Below are 22,317 nucleotides of genomic sequence, written 5' to 3'. Positions count from 1 at the left end.
CTGAATTCTGAGCCAGAGACATCCACAATATGTTACTAAGTGTCACTTAAAATAGCAAGTAGAATATGACAATGACAATAATGGCAGCATCATGATTTAAACCATGGAACTATCTGAATTTAAACCTGTTGGGAGTTGGGAGTGTAGTCTAACTTCTTGTGGCCCCTTCTGCGGTTCGTGAAAATTATGTTGAAAGGAAAAATAAAAATACTTCGAAGAATAGTAGAGTTTTGGGTAAATGAGATAACTAAGTAAACGTAAGAATCAGTCAGAAATATACTGATCAACTGCTAAGCTGGTGACTCACCTCCAAGCTCAAACTGCTTATCACTAAGTAACTAATAAATGTCACTTACAACCCTTCACTATGTTGACTCTTATCAATCAAGCTTTACATTAATTTATAGTTAATAAGTTTGAGTATCATGCAATAATATTGAATAATAATAAATGCAATAGTAGGGCCAAATCATGTGCTTTTAACTATACTAGTCCTAAATTAGATAGGATACACAAAACTTCAAAAAAAAAAAAAACCGTCAAAGCATGAGTCACTATGTCAACCAAAAGACTCCACAACTCTGCCTCAGAAAAGCTAAAATCCTTGCAAAAAAAGATCCTGATGACTTTTTAAGGCAGTGTCATGCTTCATTGTCTCCCAATTCCCTATGACTATGATGAGTCATGTCAAATTATTAAAGGGGGCTTCCGTGGTGGCGCAGTGGTTAAGAGTCCGCCTGCCGATGCAGGGGACACGGGTTCAGGCCCCGGTCGGGGAAGATCCCACATGCACAGAGCGGCTGGGCCCGTGAGCCATGGCCGCTGAGCCTGCGAGTCCGGAGCCTGTGCTCCGCAACGGGAGAGGCTACCAACAGTGAGAGGCCCGCGTACCACAAAAAAAAAAAAAAATTAAAGGAACATATCTTATATGCAAAAGAAGATGCTGTTAACTGTGAAGGGAGGATGGGTAAGGGGTTGAAGAAAATTGTGGCATGAATGGAAATCTACACATCTTCCAGCTTTCATTCTACTATCCATTTGCTAATTTCCATCTCTCTCAACCCCAGAGGCCAGTCTTTCTAATGCCAGGGGTGGGCCATATATGGCTTATGGCAACAGCAGCAAGCTCTGGGTTTCCTATATCAACAAATGGACAAGATGTACCTCTCCCACCTCCTTCCTTAATCACAGACTCAAATGCCATGCAAACTAAATACACTGCTCACTTTCGACATATACTAAGTAAACTATCTCCCTTCAGGAGACCTCTGTAGCTCATTCTACGTTGACAGTCTGTCTCAAATATCTGCTTTCCTTAGAAAGAAAAGGCCATTACCAAACTCCTCTGTGTCAACTGTAGTGTTGGTTTCTTATACTTTATAGGCCAAACACTTTAGTTCAATAAATCACCAAGACCAGGTCTGGGTTATAATTTATTTTCCCACCATATAGGAATAAAAAGTTAAACGTGTAAATGCAAACATAATTAAAGAATATCAGCAGAATATGCTATTTTTAAAGCATTTTAATACTATAAAAATACATCTTAACAGATACTAATCACAAAAGTTTTTATTACAATAGATTTTAAAAGACTTCCACAAGTCAAGGTTATGTTAATAAGTTGAAAATAAAGTATAAATTTGGAAACAAGTAAATTTCATTTTATAAGACATTCTGCAATTTCTATTCCTCACTATTCTGATTTAGTTCTATGGTAAAGATGATAGGAACAGATCCACAGACAATGCTTGTGATTATCTAAAAAGCAAAAATGGTTTTAAATATTTTTTCTTAAGTAAGAGAAACATCCAACAAATATTTGTGAAACAAAGAAGGAATCAATTTCAAAACTGAGCTACGAGAAGTTCTACCCCATATATTCAGCCTAGAACAGAGACAATAAATAGCCTCTAAAACAGGCGTTTACAGGAAAATAAATATTCCACAACACATATGGCAAACCTCCTCTGAGTCCTGTTTCCTTTGTTCTTCTTAAGACTCAGTTTCCCACATTACTATGTTTAAAAGCTTCTTCTCAATTGGCTCAGTAAAGAATAAACAAGTTGTGAAGTTAAACTAATTAAACAATCTCTAATAAGATACTGACACTGCCTTTTATTCTTGCTTTCACAGAGGTCTAATGAATTCTCTTTGGTCACCCTCTTCAGTCTTCTTATAACCCAGATAAGTGCCTCATCACTCTGATCATAAGTACCACATTGGACTAAACACCCCCCAGCCCAAAGGAACACACAAAAACAAGCCATCGTGGGAGGAGCACAGTTGAAAAAGAATATGTCCTTAACTTTTCATTCACTCTCTTCTCTAGCTAACCATTGCCACTCAACCACCACCACCACTGCCACCGTAAAGCACCCCCCCAGACTGGAAACAACTGCTTTAAATTTCTTTTAGTGCAGCAAGCGATAGCTTGTAAAAGGATGCAAACCAGCTGAAACATTTGACAGACAGTGTTAAATACCAGGGAATTCCTATCAACCATTTTACTTTAAAAGGTACTTTGATGTTGGCTATCTTTCATGTACCTCTTTCATGGCACATTAATAAAGAAAACGGAGCTGAAGTAAATCAAGTCCCAAGGTCACATCTAGAATTACAGCACTGTAGGTACCTGATGAAATACGGATTAATGCTGCATGAGTAGTGAATAAATAAAAGCTCTTCTACCCACCAATCAGGCAAGTTTTACAAGTGCTTCTGAACTTTATTCTGCAACTAGACCTGAGACATCTTTAATCCCCTATGCCCCTGAAACCTAATTATCATAATGTGAACCCAAATGTTAGGGTCCCTTCAAAATGCAAGTGCTGTGAAGCGGAAAAGTAATGGGAATTAAGCTGGATGTAACCTTAGAAATGTACGGATGTGGGGAACTTGAAAGTGGTATTTCAATAAGTTAGGAAAGCGTAACACAAAGATTTAGCCACATAAAATACATTAGAATCAAAAGGTACCCCCCTCAAAAAAAAAAACATATAAAACACAAATAAGGTGGATCAAAAACTATTTACAAATACCAATTTCTGGCCCCAGAATCTTCAAGTTCTACATAACCAAATGAAAAAGATGTCAACAACAAAGAATTCTAGCAGTTTTGCATTGTTCTAATGCAACTGAACTATGAAACAGAACCATAGTGATTCTGCACAACCCAAACAATTCTCATAAAGAAAAAAATTTTAATGTTCCCAAATAATCAACTGAATACAATGCTGGCCAAAGGTGAGGGAGAAAAGCAAGCTGTTTAATGCCAAAGAAAAGAGAAAAATATGAATCAGAATAGGCCAAAGAGTTGACAATGTCAAGGCAAAACTCATTCTGTCAGTAATTTGTTGATAATGCATTTACACATCTAATTTACTCTAGGAACTATGATTAAAAAAGAAGTAAAATTACATAATAGGAATACATTCTTCTTGTATTCACTATACATCTGTGTTCACTATAACACAGAATTCAGCGTAAATCAGGACTGAATTGGGCTCTAATCACAGAGACGGTCACTTACAGTTCCAAAATATCTACACTACAACCCTATAATATGGTTGCTAACTTCACCAAATACATGAGTTTTTGAAAGATCAATGTATAATTATTTCACCTACCTATTTATAAGCATTAGAATCTGAAAAATGATTTTTTCTACTCAACAATGTGTCTATGACAAAACAGCATCTATCTGATGCACGTACTTTAAGAAATAACAGAACTATGTTATTTGTATTTTCATATGTATATATGAAATTGGTGAACTCCACTCTACTTTCAAGATCATAGTAAAATGTTAGTTTAGAGGAGGATCTAAGAATATAAGACTGTACATACACAAACTGATATGGATGGAGAAAAAATATAAAACAATTGTTCAAAATAAGGCAGTCTTCCTTTCATTTCTATAGGTTATCAAAAACACTCATAACATTCCAAAGTTCATCAGTTCTTACATTAATGTTGAACATATTTAAGATACATTTTTGGTTCTGTTATAGCAAATACACTTGTCTAAACAGAACATCTGTTTTGGTTACAATGCATTGTATCTTTGGCAAGAACTTATAATAAAACTAACAAAAACAACCAAGAATCTTTATTGGATCTGGCAACAAAAGCAGATTTGTAACCAAAAACCTTAAGACGTGAAATGACCATCACTGGGCTCTAGGCCAGTTCTAATCTAAGTCAATAAACAAAGATCTCCAAGAGTTAAGGTGGGGGAGAGGGAGGCTGGGTAATTCCTGCAGATACTTAAGTTGGACTTGGAGATGCAGAAACACATGGGTTACAAACTGCTAAAACATATTTTATTTTGATCAAAAACTGTCAAACTGAATCTGAATCCAAATAGTATTTTAAAACCACACACACACCATAATTATTCATTCCTTACGTCTCCTTTCCAACACACCTCACTGAAATGGTGTACTTATACAGGTATATTTTAAAAAATATTCTGGCCCTTTCAACAAAACGAACATAAATTACACTGGCTGTAAAACAATTTTATTTTTAAATTTACTTAATTTCACAAACATCCCAGAAAGTAAGCCTTATAAACAAGACTCTAGTGTTTATAATAGTCAAAGAAATGGAGGAAGGAGTATCAGTAGGTGAAAGGAAACAAAGTCCTAGAATATCACAGCACATTTTCTAAAGCCATCGCTGTAGAAAGAAGTGGGACAAATACTATAACACCTCAACTTGTCATTAAGCATAATAATCAAACTAATATCCAAAAAACAATTTAGGCTGTTCCAGCTCTAAAGCTAATTCACCTTGTCCTACACATCTCTTCCATCTAAATGTTCATCTGTATCCTATATAGTATCCTTTTATAATAAACCACTTAAGTAAGTAAACGGTTTTCCTGGGTTCTTTGAGCCACTTTAGCAAATTAATCGAAATTACTCGATTGGGAACTCCAATCTACAGCCAGTTAGCTGGTCAGAAGTCCAGGTGACAACCTGGGCTTGGGACTGGCATCTGAAGTGTGGGGGGTGGAGGCGGAGTTAACAGTCCTGTGGGAATGAGCCCTTAACCTGTGGAATCTGATGTTATTTCTTGGTAGATAGTATAAGAACTGAATTGAATGGTAGGACACCCAGCTGGTGTCAGAGCACTGCTTGTTATACATGGGGGACTATATATAGGGGGACGCCACACACACACTTTGAAATTGGGTCAAGGAACCCAAAAGAGTTGACAATAAGAAATACTCTCTACATGTCAACCCAGTACACAATACATGTATGTAACTAAAACAAATATTCATGAAATAATACTTAGCCGTACTATATGAAATGAACTCTATTTTCTATTCTTTTCTATTGAATTTTTTTTTAATGCTGTTGGGACCCACTACATTGCCTTCACCTTCCACCAATGGACTGCAACCTACAATTTGAAAAACATGGCCCTAGAGAGCTCATATGACGTGGAAAAGATGAGGATAATAAGGACATGAATCTGGATGCTGTAGATAAATGAGGATATAAATTCATCACACTTTACTTCAGCCTGGGTGGTTTCCTTAAAATATATCTCATATACCATACCACACAAATAGAATTCCTATCACTAAAAGAATATTTGTTATATCTATATCTACCAAAAAATGTCACTTCTTCTCCCTCTCTATCCCCTTACCTTGCTTTTAATTCTCTATATAGAATTTATCACTAACTGACATAGTATACACACAAACACACACACACACACACACGCGCACACACACACACACACACACACACTTTCATCTGTTTTCCTCACTAAAATAAAGGCTTCAAGAAGGCAGGCACCTTGTCTGTCTTGTTCACTGCTCTTACTCCCAGCACATAGTATTGTGCCTGCCATACACTTTGGTACTAACAGTACTTTGCTGATTGTATGAGAGCACATGGGATGGTTTTGCTCTGGCTCAAGTCCCAAAAGCCTGTTTTGCTAACATTAGCAATCCTCCAACTTCGTCCTATAAAATGGGTACGTGTTTGAGGAGAGGGACAGGAGGGAGTTACAGCTGAAAGAGACAATTTCTTTAAAAAGATAGTTGGAATGCTGTGGCATTTCTCCGGCTGCTCCAATACCTCATGTGAAAGTGTCCCACTCACCCCATGCCAAGTGATGGGGCTTCACTGGGACCAACCAATATGTGAACATAAGAAAGAGAATAAAGGTAAGAACAAGCATAGGAGAGAAAGAGAATGAAAAAGGGGACAGCTGCACTAAGGATAAGTTGCTGTTCCCCCTTTGAGAGTAGGCAAGGATGTATGAACCAATCAGGCCTGCAGGAGGAAGTGGGAGGTAGCTTGAAAGAGATTCTGTCCAAGAGCACTGAGTAGCAAAGGGAACCAGAGAAGAGCAGCCTGTCTGAAGCCTGGATCTGAAGAAGGAGAGTCGGAACCAGTCAGCCAGAGAAGATATCTGCCAAGTCACACGGATGGCAGCTCAAGGACGCTGTTGGTGAAAATCTCAGAAAACAAAAACAAAAGTTTTTCAAAAACAGCCCATGGAAGAATGAATCAGCAATGGTAAATGGGCCACCGAGAGGACTCTATCCTTAGACTGCAACTGTCCCCACTTTGGAAGACTATGCTCCTTTTCCCTATTCTCAACTCTGAGGACTAAACTTGGAGAAAATTCAGCTAGTGAATTGGGGAGAAGAGAAGAATAAGAAGGGAAGAAAGAGGAAGCTAAACAAGCCCCCTGCAAAGCCCTACAGTAAAGTAGTATTTCCCAGAAGGACATGGAATTTAATTTATCTCAAGTTGGAGCTTTGATTATTACACTAGAGAAGATATTTTGATTGCTAAAATGAGACTGTTCTAATGACTAAAAGGAAATGAAGAAGCTGAGATCTCTCCATTATTTCAGACAAGGATGAAAAGAACTACTCCAAACATGATTACGGAGTAGGATAGAAATTAAGTTTTCTTCTTGTACCTTACTGAGTCTACCTCAGTCAATTAATCATTTACATGTGATAAATATTTGTCAAATAAATGAATACATAACTAAAATAACTAGAATAAAGTATAATAAAATATTAACAGCATTCTCGGAGTGGTGAATTACAAATTATTTTTATTTTCCTTTTTGTATTTTCCTAGATTTTTCAAAACCCTTTTAAGCATGCTTAAAAGAAAAAAAAAAGACTATTAAATTGACGGAGAAAAATGTCACGCACATGTTTCACAGGCATTCATACCCAGAGGAAACAAGTAAAAGAAACAAGTAATTCTTAATTCAAAAGTATAAACTGAGGGAATCCTTGGCAGTACAGTGGTTAGGGCTCGGAGCTTTCACTGCCACAAGCCAAGCAGTGCGGCCAAAAGAAAAAAAAAGTGTAAATCATTTAAAATGATCATCTTCTAATTTTCCCTTATGGTTTATGTCTCTGCTGTCTGAAAATGCCAAATTTGAAATTTAAAGTAGACTAAAAGTAGAAAATCAAGTATTGACCTTGTTGCCAGTAATAGGGAAGATTGGCTACCTGGATCAACAGTTTACTGAAAACAACTAAACATACTAGATATAATACAGCTTCTTAAATGCATCAGTGAGTTGGCAAGAAAATAAAAATACTCAAGCTAAAAAAAAGAACATGGGAACCTTCATTTCTGAAGCTGACTTTCACCTGAGGGCATTGCTGAGCCAGGTGAATTTTATGGCCTCAGAGAGCTTCACAGAACTAGAGGATTAGAAGACAAAACCTAGGGTTCACCTAAGATCATAGTAACAAATGATTCCCCCAACTCCCTTCCCACATATAAAGCCGATATCCCAAAGGGTTAAACCTGCAGTATAAGGGTCAAAGTATATACCCTGTACCCTAACTCCAGGATATTGCAATAAAAAATGGACTATCTCAAACCTTGTCACAGGAGGAATCTCTGATAAGAATATGGAACCATAAGCCATCTCTCTCGTTTGCAGCCTAAATTCACACGACCTGGGTGGCCAGGAAAAAATTCAAGCTGAGAATTTAAGTGTCTACAGGAGCCTGGCAGAAGCAAATGCAACTCCTCTTTCAAGCGATTCACAATCAATCCAGGCCTACATGAATTCCCACAGACAAAGTTCCATGAAAATAAGGAGTTTTCAGTAAAAATTAACTGAACAGAAAAGGAAACAAAGCAGAACCAGCAGTAACAACAGATGGCAGAAACAGAATTGCAGGGATTTTAGATATCAGAATTATCACAGTCTGCAAAATAATAATTCTTAGTATGACTAAGGAAATAAAAGATAGGTTTAAAATATATTCAGGAACAAGTAAAAAACTGTAAGAATGATCAAGCAGATTTGAAAAATATAAACTTTCTAGATATAAAAAATATAACTGAAATTAAAAATTAAATGGATGGATGTCAGTTTTCTCCAAATTAAATTATAGAGTCAACTTAATTCTAATCAAAATCCCAGCAGGCCCATTAGAAGAAACTGAAAAGCTGATTCTACAATTTATGTAGAAGTGCTATGGACCTAGAATAGCCAAAACAATTTTGAAAAAGAAGAACAAAATTGAAGGACTACACTATCTAATTTCATCACTTATTAAGCTACACAAATCAGCACTGAGTAGTATTAAAGATACAAAGATTAGTGTAAAGACATACAGCTCAATTAAACAGAATAGACTCCAGAAATAGGTCCATACATTTATGAGCAGTTGATTTGCAACAAAAATGTCAAAGCAATTCAATGGGGAAAGGAAAAATCTTTCAACAAATGGTACTGGAATAATTCATAGCCATATAGAAAAAAAGAACTGCTTATCATATATAAAAATTAACTTTAAATGGATCACAGACCTAAATAAATTTAAAGCTATAAAACTTCTAAAACAAAACACAGAGGAAAATCACAGTGACCTTAGTTTTTCCAAACATTACTTAAACAGGACAAAAAGCAAGAATATATAAAACAAATTGAATCCCAATAAATTTTAAGTAGAATAAATAAAGAAAGCAGTATAAATGCTACCTAATAGCAAAAAGGAACAATAAACAATTTGATATTTTATTTCTTATCAACATAGCTATACTCTTCTGACTGAGCTGTCAATGATAAATTTGGAAACAGAAATGCCCTTTCTCCTCAGCTCATTACAAACACCATACTAAACATGCCTATAAATAAATACTGAAATTAGGGTCAATAAGTCTGTACTGATAGGTTTAAAACTAAAGATACATCAAAGATTGGAAATAATCCAGCTGTCAAACAACAGGAGATGTCAAAAATATGGTATAACCAAACAAGAGAAGTAAGGTAGGGAAAAGGGAGGGAAGAAGGAAAAAAAATGAGGGAAGGAGAAAGGAAGCAGGAAAGGAGAGGAGGGGAGGAAAAGGAAGGGAAGAAATCAGGTGTCTCTTGCTGTTTACAGAACACCAGAGTTGGCGAAAAGAGAGGCCTTAAGAAAGAATGGGGGAAATCAGCACCCATTCCTTGTTCAAAACTACCCTCAGGTTATCTAACAGCCTTCTACTCTCTGTTTCTGTTATCTAAGCTGATTGAAGTTCTCTCATTAATTTTTGGTTTCTTGGAGAATAAAGTTTCAAAGCAGCCATACAAGTAACTGAGGATAATGAGGTTTTGTGGCTTCAAAACAAAAAGTCAGAAGACTTAAAAGTTTCAAGCATAATACAAAACTCAAAAGCCATAAAGAAAAAGTCAGACAAATCTGAGAAAATAATATTTTAAATTCGATATGAAATACAGCTCAAATTGTAAACACAAAAACAGAGGAAATGATTAGCAAAATTTGAAAAAATTATGACAGATTAATCATTACTATAGACATTTACAAATCTGAACAAGATAACCAATTATGAACAAGATGAAAACCTCTTAAAGAAAAAAAAAATGGGCAAAGGACTTCCCTGGTGGTTCAGCGGTAAAGAATCTGCTGCAGGGGACGCGGGTTTGATCCCTGGTCAGGGAACTAAGATCCCATATGCCGCGGGGCAACTAAGCCCGCATACCACAACTACTGAGCCCAACCAGAGAGCCGGTGTGCTGCAAACTACAGAGCCCATGCACTCCGGAGCCTGCGTGCCACAACTAGAGAGAAGCCCAGTGCCTCAACGAAAGATCCCACGTGCCGCAACTTAGACCCGATGCAGCCAAAAATAATAAATAAATAAATAAATAAAATGGGCAAAGGCCACAAACAAGCCATCCATACACACACAAAAAATCCAGAAATGGCCAATAAATATATAAAAAGATATTTGATCTCATTAATAACAATAATAATGTGCTGTTCTAAGCCCTTTATACTATATATAAACTCATTTAACATTCAATGATAACTCTATAGGATGCGTACTATTATTATTCCACTTTATGCATGATGAAACTGAAATAGAGACAGGTTTATTGGTATGAGAAGATGATAATATATTAAGTAGTGAAAAGGTTGTAAACCATGTACAGTGAGTTCCTTTTCATAATACACACACACACACGCCCACAAGAAAAATCTAGAAATATGCTCTAAAATATAAATAATGGTTTAGATAATAGAAAATCCTGTCACTTATCTATATTTTCCAATCAATCTATAATAAATATTATCTTTAAAGAAATATGTTTTTTAAATTTTAATCAAAAGGTTCTCATTAGCTTCACTATTATGCAGTTTTCACAAATGAGTTTACCCTTTGAAGATCAATCTATTCCCTACAATTAAGTTATACTCTGAAAGGTACATCAAGTTATCTCAAGCAACAGAGCTATGATTCCTTAAATTGTATCTTCCGGGCTTCCCTGGTGGCGCAGTGGTTAAGAACCCGCCTGCCAATGCAGGGGACATGGGTTCGAGCCCTGGTCCAGGAAGATCCCACATGCCGCGGAGCAACTAAGCCCGTGCACCACAACTACTGAGCCTGCATTCTATAGTCTGCGAGCCACAGCTACTGAGCCCACGTGCCACAGCTACTGAAGCCCGTGCACCTAGAGCCCGTGCTCCACAACAAGAGAGGCCACCGCAATGAGAAGCCCGCACACCGCAACAAAGAGTAGCCCCCGCTCGCCACAACTAGAGAAAGCCCGCGCACAACAACAAAGACCCAATGCAACCAAAAATAATAATAAATTAATTTTAAAAAATTATATCTTCCTTCTGTTAAATGTCTGGTATGCTTCTGAAATAAAAGAATAAGAAAGAGGTCCAATGTGTATTCCACAGATGTCCAAAACCAACGCTTTTTTCCTAATAGGGTCTGGCTACCTGCTTAACCTTCACTGACCAGGCCCCTTGGTATACATCTAACCTCAAAAATTAAAACTCCAATCCTCCACTACAGCTCCCCTTCCCTTTCCTCATTCTGTCGTCACATACCACACCTTATCGGTTCATTCCATTTTCTAATTCTTTTCACTATGCTAATGAATAACGTCATTCGGAAGCAAAATTAATTTATCTTCTTTTCTATATTTGCCTGCTCAAAGTCATTCGTATATTGCAGCTTTTAGAGTAGAAACATTAAGCATGGGGTCTGAATTAACAGCACAAAATTTTATTTTCCATTTTCTGCTCCCAGGTTTTGAGGGGTTTCATGTATCTCTGATTCTCCAGAATGTACATAATGCTGTGATTTCTAACAATGTTTCCACTATCAGCATGAATCTTGCCAATCATGGTTTAAAATATGACAGCAAGTATTAGAGATTACTTATAATTCTTTCATAGTTCATTAATAAATATATAACTCTAACCATACAATACTTTTATTTCAGAAATCATCATTTATCTTTGGCAAAATATAAGTCTATAATCCATCAAATGCAAATTTCTGTATCAATGAAAAAATACAGAGAACAGTACATCATAGGTTTACCAAAGCATTAAGCAGAGGGGAAATCTTCCGTAATTGTCGCAGACATTAATTCCTGTCTATAGCCTTGAAAAGACTTATCTGATTAAAAATAGTATTGTTAATATTTGACAATTCAAATTAGTAATATTTATTGAGATGCATCTATAAGTACAGAAATATGCAATGTGAAGGAGGCAGAGATAAGTAAAACATAGTACCCTGATTTAAGAAGGTATCAATGTAGGAAAAACCAGATACAGTGCATATAAACACAAATGTCTCATAAGGAGCTAGCCATTTCTACATTTCAATAAATTTTACCATTGCTACACAAAAGAAAACACTATTTTTTACCAAGGAAAAATGGATTTAAAAAAAAAAAGAGAGAGAGAAGGGCTTCCCTGGTGGCGCAGTGGTTGAGAGTCCGCCTGCCAATGCAGGGGACACGGGTTCGTGTCCCGGTCCGGGAAGATCCCACATGCCACGGAGCGGGTAGGCCCGTGAGCCATGGCCGCTGAGCCTGCACGTCCGGAGCCTGTGCTCCGCAACGGGAGAGGCCACAACAGTGAGAGGCCCGCGTACCGCAAAAAAAAAAAAAAAAAAAAAAAAAAGAGAGAAGAAAATAATCAAGTGTGACGTTTTAAAATGAATGGGAACAAATATTCAGACACTCAAAAAATAAAGTGACCGCCTACTATGGGCCAGAGGATTGAAAAGAACAGATCATTCTAGCACATACTTAAAACAAATGACACATATAATACTGTAGAATTTCTTTTCACAAACACTTGCAACTTTAAACATGTGTGACAAACTAAGATCTAGCGTAGCTATATTCTACAACTTAATCCATTTTTTTTTTCTCCTTTGGTAACTGAGATTTGAAGCTCTGGATGACTTCCTCCATAGGAGATATAAGTATCAGAGTTTACAAGGTATTTTAAGAGAAATGACAGAGAGAAGTTGGATGGATGGGTCAGGATGCATGGGGTTTACAAGTTAGAAGATAAATCATGGTGTATGTTAATCTATGGCAAGTAGGTCAGGGCAAAAGCTGTTAGAAGGAACAGATAAGAAGGAATGTGTTGGTGGATGTGTCAGGAAAAGGTTTTCCAGGATGAGCAGAATTATAGGAATGCCTATCAGATTATCTGTTCAAGACAATCTGTTCAGATTATCTGTTGAAAATGACTGCTAGAGAAAGCATGGGAATTTCAACTTAAGTGTAGTTTGCGGTGTAATTTCAAACCATTAGATGAGAAAATATGGTTTCTTCATAAAGGCATGTTGAATTGGCAAAATGATAACAAAATGAAGTTGAACAGCTGATTCCCTAAAGCACACACTGTAACTTCTGATTAAGTATTTGCATCATTGAGGATTTCAAAAGCACATAATAAAATACTAGCAAATATATTCCAAAAGTACATTAAAAGAATAATACACTACGACAAAGAAAAGTTCAACTCAGAACTGCAGAGATGGTTCAATTGTAGGAAATCTACTACTTTTACGATTCAGCATATTGATCAAAAGAGGATAAAAAACCTCTTTAGAGAAAAATTATTATGGCAAAATTCTGAAAAAGCATTGTTATCTTTTATTCTTGATTTTTAAAGTATAATAAAACAGGAATCAGTATTTTTAAAACACTCATAAATAAGACTATTTCCTTTAAAAGATTTTTTAAAAAAATATACAAAAGGCAGTATCATACTTAAGGGAAACACTAGAAGCATTCTAATAAAATTAAAGGAGGAAAAAAAAATCCACTATCACTACTACTATTTAATAGCTTTTCAAAGATACTGCATGATACCTTTAAAGAGAAGAAAATAAAAAGGTATAAAACTAGAAAAAGAACTGATAAATTCATCATCTTTTGCAGATGATATGACCATATCGTACCTCTTGAAATCCAAGAAAATGAACTGAAAAGCTAATTATAAACAATGAAAGAATTCTGTACTATGGTTGGGGGACCAAACTAACATTAAAAAAGTGCTCCTTCATAGAGATATAAAGTAACGTAGTAAAGTAATTCTTAATACAAACACAAAAAGAGAGAAATATAAAAGAAAGTTTTAATATTGAATATGAAAAATAATTATAAAGAAAACTTCAAAATGTTACTGAAAGCAAAAGCATTCCCCATTTTAATGATGGAAAGAGAAACTCAGAGAGGCAGAGTAAGTCTTCCAAACTTGCATAACTAGTAAATGGTGACAACAAAAGATGAACCCAGATTTGTCTGGCTCCAAAGCTCATCCTCTTTCTACTACCATATACTGCTGCAAGTTCAAGAAAGAGAGCCTCTGTAAGCAAATTCAGATGAAATCCAACAAGTCTTCACTATTTAATGTTTCTAATAATTTGAAAGTTCTATTTATAATCACTATAAATGTACCCAAGATATTTATATCCAATTAATGTGAACAAGTTAAAAAGAAATCAAAGAAGTTGCCTGAAATAAACTGTATTTGCTATGTCAGGTCCTTGTGGTAGGTTCTCAAAAGGACTGGGTATGTGTGCAATTCCCAGAATAGAGAAGATCCACAGTATTTCCCAGACCAAACTGAATAAGAAGGAGAGGGAAAAAAGCTGAGCCAAACTATTCAACCTGATCCTTTACTGAACCACGATCCCATGGCACCTACAGTTTGTCCCTGACCTTCTAATCCCCTTTGGTTACTCTGCATTTTTTTTTCTAACATCTTGATTATACTCTTGGCACACGGAATATTACACTAAATACAAGACCCCTCTCTTTTGGCCTATCTGAATGGATCCTAGAATTCTTCTTCCTGTGTTGGCTTTTGGTTTTGTTTTGTTGATCCTGATCCCATACTTATCAGTTGACTATACTTAGTTATTACATTTCTCAAAAAGCAGTGGGAGATGGCTCTTACATGCTCTCCCCTAGATATCATCTATTATAACTATCTTCTCTCCTGAATTAAACCCTTTAGGATTTAGCATTCTACCATACTTTGGAAAAGGTAAAGGTGGCTATTTGAGGTTCAAAGGGAAAGTAAGGAAACAATGGTGAATGACAGCAAAACTACTACAGATCTAGGAGCAGGACTAAAGAAATGGGTCATGCTAATACAAAGTTATTTAGAAGTCAACTGTATGCCTATACAAAATGAGAGCATGTGATGAAGAGATTAACAAGAAAGGAACATCAGAAATGCTTAAAAAAAAAAGAAAAGAAACTCTTTTAATTTGTAATACTTACCTTGGCTCTCAGTTCTGAAGGCCAATGACTCATAGTCATCAAAACTTTGGGAGAAGAAGGCTAAGTTATCCATGGTCTATAGCTGCTAGACCTATACACCATTCTACTTATTAGTCACTAGTTAGCTAGAGCCATCACACAAAGTACTGCCTGGAAAATCCCATGAATTCAAGTAAGCCCTAACTTGCTGCATCTGTGAGTGGTTTCAGGATACTGAAATGCCAATTTCTCCAAGAGGCAGACACTTTACATTGTCCTGCAAAGCTCTTATGAATAGGAAGAAGTGATATGAGGGCAAATAAGAAGTACATCTTAAAAAGACAAGGGAGAATTTATCACAGAAGGAACTTCAGAAGTTCCTTTGCCTCTCAAAGAAAACAAACATTCCTAACATCCTTACCAGTAAACAATGTCCAGTGGTGCAAAGTAGTTTTTCATTATCAGGTCAGCAAAGTAAGCTTCTGTTTCCCGGCAGGCAGTTCCATTTCCAATCACCACTGTGCTGCAGCTTCAAGGAGAAACAGAATGAGAAACTGGATGAGATCAAGGCACGCTTCTAAATCAATCAGGAGAAAATGGACAGAATGCACGAACAGTATTATATGATGCTCTTATTCTCTCATATATCCAAGCAATCTCTCCACTATCTCACAGGGGCCACGCAGACTTATGTAGAATCAAAGACACTGCTCCTGCACTTGGTATTATAGGAGGCAGTGGAGAAATGTCTTATGGTCACACAATCTCAAGAATAGTCAGCTTTCTTCCCATCTAGAAGGAATGAAATTTAGACATGAGTAAGTAAACTCTGGAACATTCTAAGCCATAATAAAGAATTATGACTGAATTATGTGATATGTTTTCAAGTAATTTCTGAAGCTTCTCTAACTACTGCCACATCCATTCCTCAGATCCATGAAAAAGAAAGAAAGAGAGAGAGGGAGGGAGGGAGGAAGAAAGAAAGAGAGAGAGAAGGCCCAAACTGAAGAATTAAAATCTCACTTTTGGTCATATTACCACCTTTGTTTAGTGAAGGTGGCAGAGGAAGGGAGTAGCATTCCTCCAGAGTCTCCAAATGTAGAGTTCTCCAGCAATTTGCCCCAGCATTGTTTTACATGGTTCCTTTTCTAACACCAAGGCACTTCCCTTAATCCCTCCCACCAAATTACGGACTTCAAAGATATCTCTGATTGGCTGAGCCACTGAAATACTCAAAAGGTTACTTATTTTCATACTTGAAATTCAGCAAAAGCCTCTTTATTTTCTCTGCCTCTCGGAAGCCTTGTCCACAATGCAAGTATACCACATCAGTATGAAGTATCTGACCTTAGGAAAAAATGAAAAGAAAAGGCCATTTTGTAAGAAATTATAAAACGTAACACACCACTGATTTGATTAAGCAAGTTGAAATGAAAAGGGAACTGGTTCATCTTTTAAAATGCAGTCTGAATCTTTCATATTCCTTAATCAGATTCCCCCTTAAGCATTCTGAAATTTTGTTACCTCCAAAGTTATTAGAACTCTGTTTTGCTATACAAAAATCATTATCAACTAGATAATATGCCATGATACTAAAAGAGAAATGATTTTTAATAACACTTAACATCAAAAATAGTAAAAGCTGGGACTTGCCTGGTGGTACAGTGGTTAAGAATCCACCTGCCAATGTAGGGGACATGGGTTCAAGCCCTGGTCCAGGAAGATCCCAGATACCACAGAGCAAGTAAGCCCGTACGCCACAACTACCGAGCCTGTACCCTAGAGCCCACAAGCCACAACTACTGAGCCCGCGCACCACAACTACTGAAGCCCACACACCTAGAGCCTGTGCTCAGCAACAAGGGGAGCCACCACATGAGAAGCCTGCGCACCGCAACGAAGAGTAGCCACCCAAAGAGCAGCCCCCACTTGCCGCAACTAGAAAAAGCCAGAAAATCTGCATGCAGCAACGAAGACCCAACGCAGCCAAAAAATAAATAAAATTAAAAAAAAATAGTAAAAGCTAACATTTACTGAATATTTACTATATATCAGTGAGTGTTGTAATACTATTCTATTTCTTCCTTTGGGTTGTAGATATGTAAATTTCTTTACCTTATGTAATTTTTTCAGCTGCATACTTATGAACTGTGAGCTTCTCTGTACTATATTTCAGACAGAAATATATTTTAAAATTTGAGGGTAACTCCTAAAGAACAGAAATAATGAGCTAAGTGACCAAATTAGGAAGTTAGGAAAAGGACAACAGAATAATCTCAAAGGAAGTGGAAGGAAGAAAATAATAAAGTTAAAAAAGCAGAAATTAGTGAAATAGAAAAAAAACATATAAAACAGAGAGGACCAATGAAGCTTAAAATTTTAAATCACATTTTAAGAAAAATACGTACTTTTAGCTATACCAATCAAGTAAAAGAAAGGATGACACAAATAAATTATATTAGAAATGAAAAGGGAGTATAACTAGAGATTCAGCACAAATTTAAAAGATACAGAGAGATTATTATAAACAACTTGATGTTAATTTAGATTAAATGATGAAATGGATAAATTCTTGGAAAAGTCTTACCAAAACAGACTGAAAATACATATGCATGTATGTATGTATGTGTGCATAAAATTTTAAAAAGAACCATTCTATAAACAATACAAATACAGTAAAGGATAAAAGCCATATGATAGCTCAATAGATTCAGGAAAAAACACTGACAGAATATACTTCCCGTTTATTGTAAAAATGCACAGCATGAAAAAAGAGCAACTTAGAACAGCAAAATCAAAAGCCCATGACTATATTTATAAAAAAAAAGTATCCCCACAAAACGCAAAAGGTGAGCAGGTGGGAACAATGCACCAATAGCCACCAAGACCAATGTGCATCAGCATTTCTGTGGGAGGAGGCACAGAGAAACAATGGAGTATCTCATGGACCTGAGATTGGAGGAAGCCTCAAAATGTCAGAAGGTACTTCCCTGGAAATCAAAACTGGCCCATTTGAGAATAGAAAGTAAAACTGGAAAAGACCTTTGCACACTGTAATTTATAGGTCAGTACAAAGGTTGCACAGTAAGTTCAGAAAGGACTGGAAAACTCTGATCTCTGAACTCCTGAAATTAACAAGTAGAACATTCTTTTCAAGACAAAACCCCACAGAGAAAAAACTGTTGAGCATCATATTCACATTGAGCAAGGTAAGGACAGTATATGGACAAAGGGGAAAAAAGTCTAGATAAAAGGAAAGAAAGCAATAGGAAAGCAAATTTCAGAAAGTATAAGGTTATCTCTCTAACCAAATAGATAAAGTTTTTCTTCCCAATAGTTTGGAAAAAGTAGAAATGATAGTTCTAGAGATATACAGCTAGCCTTCCATCCTAAAAGTTGAGAAAAACTAATTTGATGTAAAACTAAGCAACAGAAAAGGATCATAGTCAAATTTCATACAGAATGATTATTTTTCAAATCAGGAAATAAAAAAGACTAGTATGATGTCCTTACAGAAAGATGTGCCCCAAAACAGAGGAAAAACTGTAACCTAATATATAAGAACAAGCTACCAAAAAAAAAAAAGATTAGAGAAAATGAGCATAAAATAAATCAGAATTAGAAATGTCAGAAGTAAGATGAAAGAACTTAGGAATGAATTAAATATGAAAGAAAAAGTTATTCTAGGAATGAAAACTTAAACCAAAAGAAACATGAGAAAAATGTAAACAATCAAAAAAATTAAAAGGTGAAGAAGTTCACCACAGAACTGTAATCTATTTTTTATAAATACCAAATGGAAATTCAAAAACTTAAAAACATAACTTAAATAAATAACTCAATGGATGGATTTAATAGCACATTAGACATAGCAGAGTAGAGGATTAATTAACTTAAAGATAATCAATAAAAAATAAAAGAATTGAAAATAGAAAAGGAAATTGAATGGTCTAAAATACACATAATTAGAATTCCAGAAAGAGATGCAAGAAGGTCTACAAACCTCAAGCAGAATTCACGTCCCCTTCCCTCCAAAACAAATAAATAACACACACACAAACAGCTAAGCATATAAGAAAACTTCTGAAAGCCGCAAAGAAAAAATCTTAGCAGGCAGAGGAAAAAATTATCACCTTCAAAGGAGCAATAATAAGATTTTTGTCTGACTTCTCAACAGAAACTGTAAGAGCCAGGAAAAAAAAAAGAAAGAAAGAAAGAAATGACATCTTTAAAGCACTGAAAATAACTGCCAATCTTGAATTCTACACCCAGCAAAAATATTTTTCAAAACCGAAGGCAAATCAGAAACTTTCAGACAAAAAAAACGAGACAATTTGTCACTAGCTGATCCACATTAAAAAGAAACAGACTAGAGTTTTAGGAAGAAAGAAAGTGATCTCAAATGGAAACACAGAAATGCAGAAAGAAATGAAGATAACAGAAAGGGCAAATAAATGAGTAAACAGGAAAAAAAATACTGACTGGACAAAACAATAAAAATGTCTCGTGGTATTTAAAATATACACAGAATCAGGACTTCCCTGGTGGTCCAGTGGTTAAGAATCCACCTTCCATTGCAGGGGACGCAGGTTCAATCCCTGGTTGGGGAACTAAGATCCCACATGCCACGGGGCAACTAAGCCTGTGAGCTGCAACTACTAAGCCCGCGCACTCTGGAGCCCACGTGCCACAACTAGAGAGAAGCCCACGCGCAGCAACTAGAGAAGCTCGTGTGCCGCAACAAAAAGATCTTGCATGCTGCAACTAAGACCCAATGCAGCCAAATAAATAAATAAATATTTTTTAAAAAACAAAAATAAAATATACACAGAATCAAAATGTATCATATATAAATGCAGTCAGTATAAACAGAAGTTGATGGCGGATAAGCAGAGTTATTAAAGTCTGAGCCCAGTTAATCCTCAATATATCCATTGTGACCTAGGAAAGGGCATAAATGATAGTAAATGTTGACTGAGTCAACAAACAGGCCCAACAGGAAGCTTCATCCTGATTCCTATATCCCTTTTTGTGAGAAAACCATCTTCTATTCATTCCTTGAAAATTAGCATTATTTCCAAATCCTCATGAAGTATATGAAGTGAAATTTATGACCAACCAAACAACTTCTATATAAAATGCTGAAAGGTATGCTTACTGGTAGGAGAAATTATAGCTAATTTGCAACCGTGTTTATAACCGGGATCCACTCCCATCAAGGTACGCCCTGGGACAGGGCTTGTTAAAAGGAGCTGACGAAGGTTCCGTCCAAACATCATTACTGATTCTTTCTCTGCATCTGATGTTAGTTTGGCTCTTTAGAAATAGAAAAAGAAAATAAAAAAGATAAAGTATTCAGTTTTCATTCATTCAAATTTTCTTCTAGAAAAAGAACACAATTATTCCTCATTGGAGCATTCATTATAACAAAATAACTTAAGATCTTTAGAAACAGAAAAAGAGAAGAAAAAAGATAAAGTATTCAGTTTTCATTCATTCAAATTTTCTTCTGGCAAAAGAACACAATTATTCCTTATTGGAGCATTCATTATAACAAAATAACTTAAGAGAAAAAAAATCACATACAAAATTATATTGAGTCTCTTTTTGCTAAGCTCAGTAATGCAGATACCTCAAACAATTTTGTGGTATCAAACCTGCTGAGTTTGTCATACCTACACTCCTCTATCTGCTCACCCTTATATAAGAAATCTACATGCGTAAGTATCTGTGTATATGAGAGAGACAGGGTGTATAAAGATTTGGACATTACATGGGATGTCAAAGTTTATCAGCTGATTAAAATATAAACACATAATTAGTGGTCAATTACTGAATCATAAGTAGCCTCCTCCAACAACGCTTAGTTTTACACCCTCACCTATATATATCTCAAGGCCATCTTCTCACTTTATTCCATTCCCCACATCTATCCCCTCGTCATTCTCACAGTGATGTGACATGACCACAGATATTAATACCAGTCCAGAACCCTGTCTCACATAAATAATTTCCCAATTTTATCCAGAGAAGCTATTGAAAGTCTAATTTTCAAATTTTTTCTAGGATAAAAAAATATATCTCTATTGGACTTAAAGGCATTTGGAAACTAAGTTTTACACCATTTGCCTATTTAACAAGAGTTATTAACATATTATCTCCTGAAACTCAAAAGAATTTATTAAAAGTATGTCTTCTCTATTAGACCAGGTTAAAAACAAACTGCATGCCAATGGCCACAAGAGCAAAAGCAATTCAGGGCACATTTCTATCAGCGTTGAGGTAGAATTATCTACATATCTAAAGGCACATACAGCTAACCAACATTTGTTTTCCTGGCTTAATTCAGCTTCTTATGGCTTTTCTCTCATCTTCTCTAATATTTCACTGTCATTCTCCCTGCATTCAGCCAAGCAACATGAAGATATCATTTCAGGTATTTCTAAATCTTCACGTTTAACTTTATTTATTGAGTGAGCACTTGTACTCAATCTTATATAAAGTACTGTGATTGATGTAAGAGATACAAAGCTGAAAAAATCCCTACCCTGAAGATCACTGTCTAGTGGAAGAAACAGAAAAATAAACAGATGAGTATAACACACGGTAGGGATAGCTAAATTAGGATAACTTTCTAAGAGATGTCTTCTCAGGTGAATCAAGAAGGATAAGTAATAGTTAAGCAAACAAAGGCAGCGATAGTAGCTGAAGAGCATTGAGAAAACACTCTGGGCAATAGAAGCAGCAGATGTCAAAGCTCATGGCTTATTTATAGAAAAGGAAGTAACTTCATATGATAAAATAAAAAGAAATACCAAGACAAAGGGCTACAGAGGAAGAAAAACACAGACCACAAAGGGTTATTCTAAAGAGCTTGGATTTTATCCTGGAGACAAAGAAGATCCATTGAAGGATTTTAAGTAGAAGAGTATGAAATAATTAGATGGGAATTTAAGGATGGCAATGTGGAATATGCATTAGAAAATACAAGACAGAGATCATCTATGATCCTAGTATAGTAATTCAGACAAGAAATGATGATAACCTGAACTAACCATGGATATACTTTCTCCTAGTAAAGACGGAGATAAAGAGGAGGCAAAATTCAAGATATAATAAAAGATGGCATAATAGACAGCACTTGGTAATACTGATAATGTAGTTTTGATGAAAGAGGTATGTGTGAAAAATGACACGGGGATGAAAGATCATGACAGTCATGGAAACAAAAATGCAGAAGTAGACTCTGAATCTTAT

The 22,317-nt window shown here is 35.9% G+C and overlaps 1 protein-coding gene across 3 annotated transcripts in view; it reads right to left on the bottom strand.

Annotated features, from left to right (window-relative positions):
- SRBD1 (S1 RNA binding domain 1) overlaps positions 1-22,317 on the bottom strand; it is a 227,307-nt gene that overhangs the window by 153,158 nt on the left and 51,832 nt on the right. For all 3 annotated transcript variants that reach the window (XM_029232198.1, XM_029232199.1, XM_029232200.1), the window contains exons 12-14: positions 20,219-20,376; positions 16,317-16,407; positions 15,482-15,589 (exon numbers count right to left, since the gene is read on the bottom strand). In XM_029232198.1, coding sequence (XP_029088031.1) covers positions 15,482-15,589; positions 16,317-16,407; positions 20,219-20,376 — 357 coding nt within the window. The remainder of the gene's footprint in view (positions 1-15,481; positions 15,590-16,316; positions 16,408-20,218; positions 20,377-22,317) is intronic.

The sequence above is a fragment of the Monodon monoceros genome, unplaced genomic scaffold, assembly GCF_005190385.1.
Source record: "Monodon monoceros isolate NGI ecotype Baffin Bay Population unplaced genomic scaffold, NGI_Narwhal_1 Super_Scaffold_19, whole genome shotgun sequence".
Taxonomy (NCBI): Eukaryota; Metazoa; Chordata; class Mammalia; order Artiodactyla; family Monodontidae; genus Monodon; species Monodon monoceros.
This window is presented reverse-complemented; position numbering and strand designations above follow the sequence as displayed.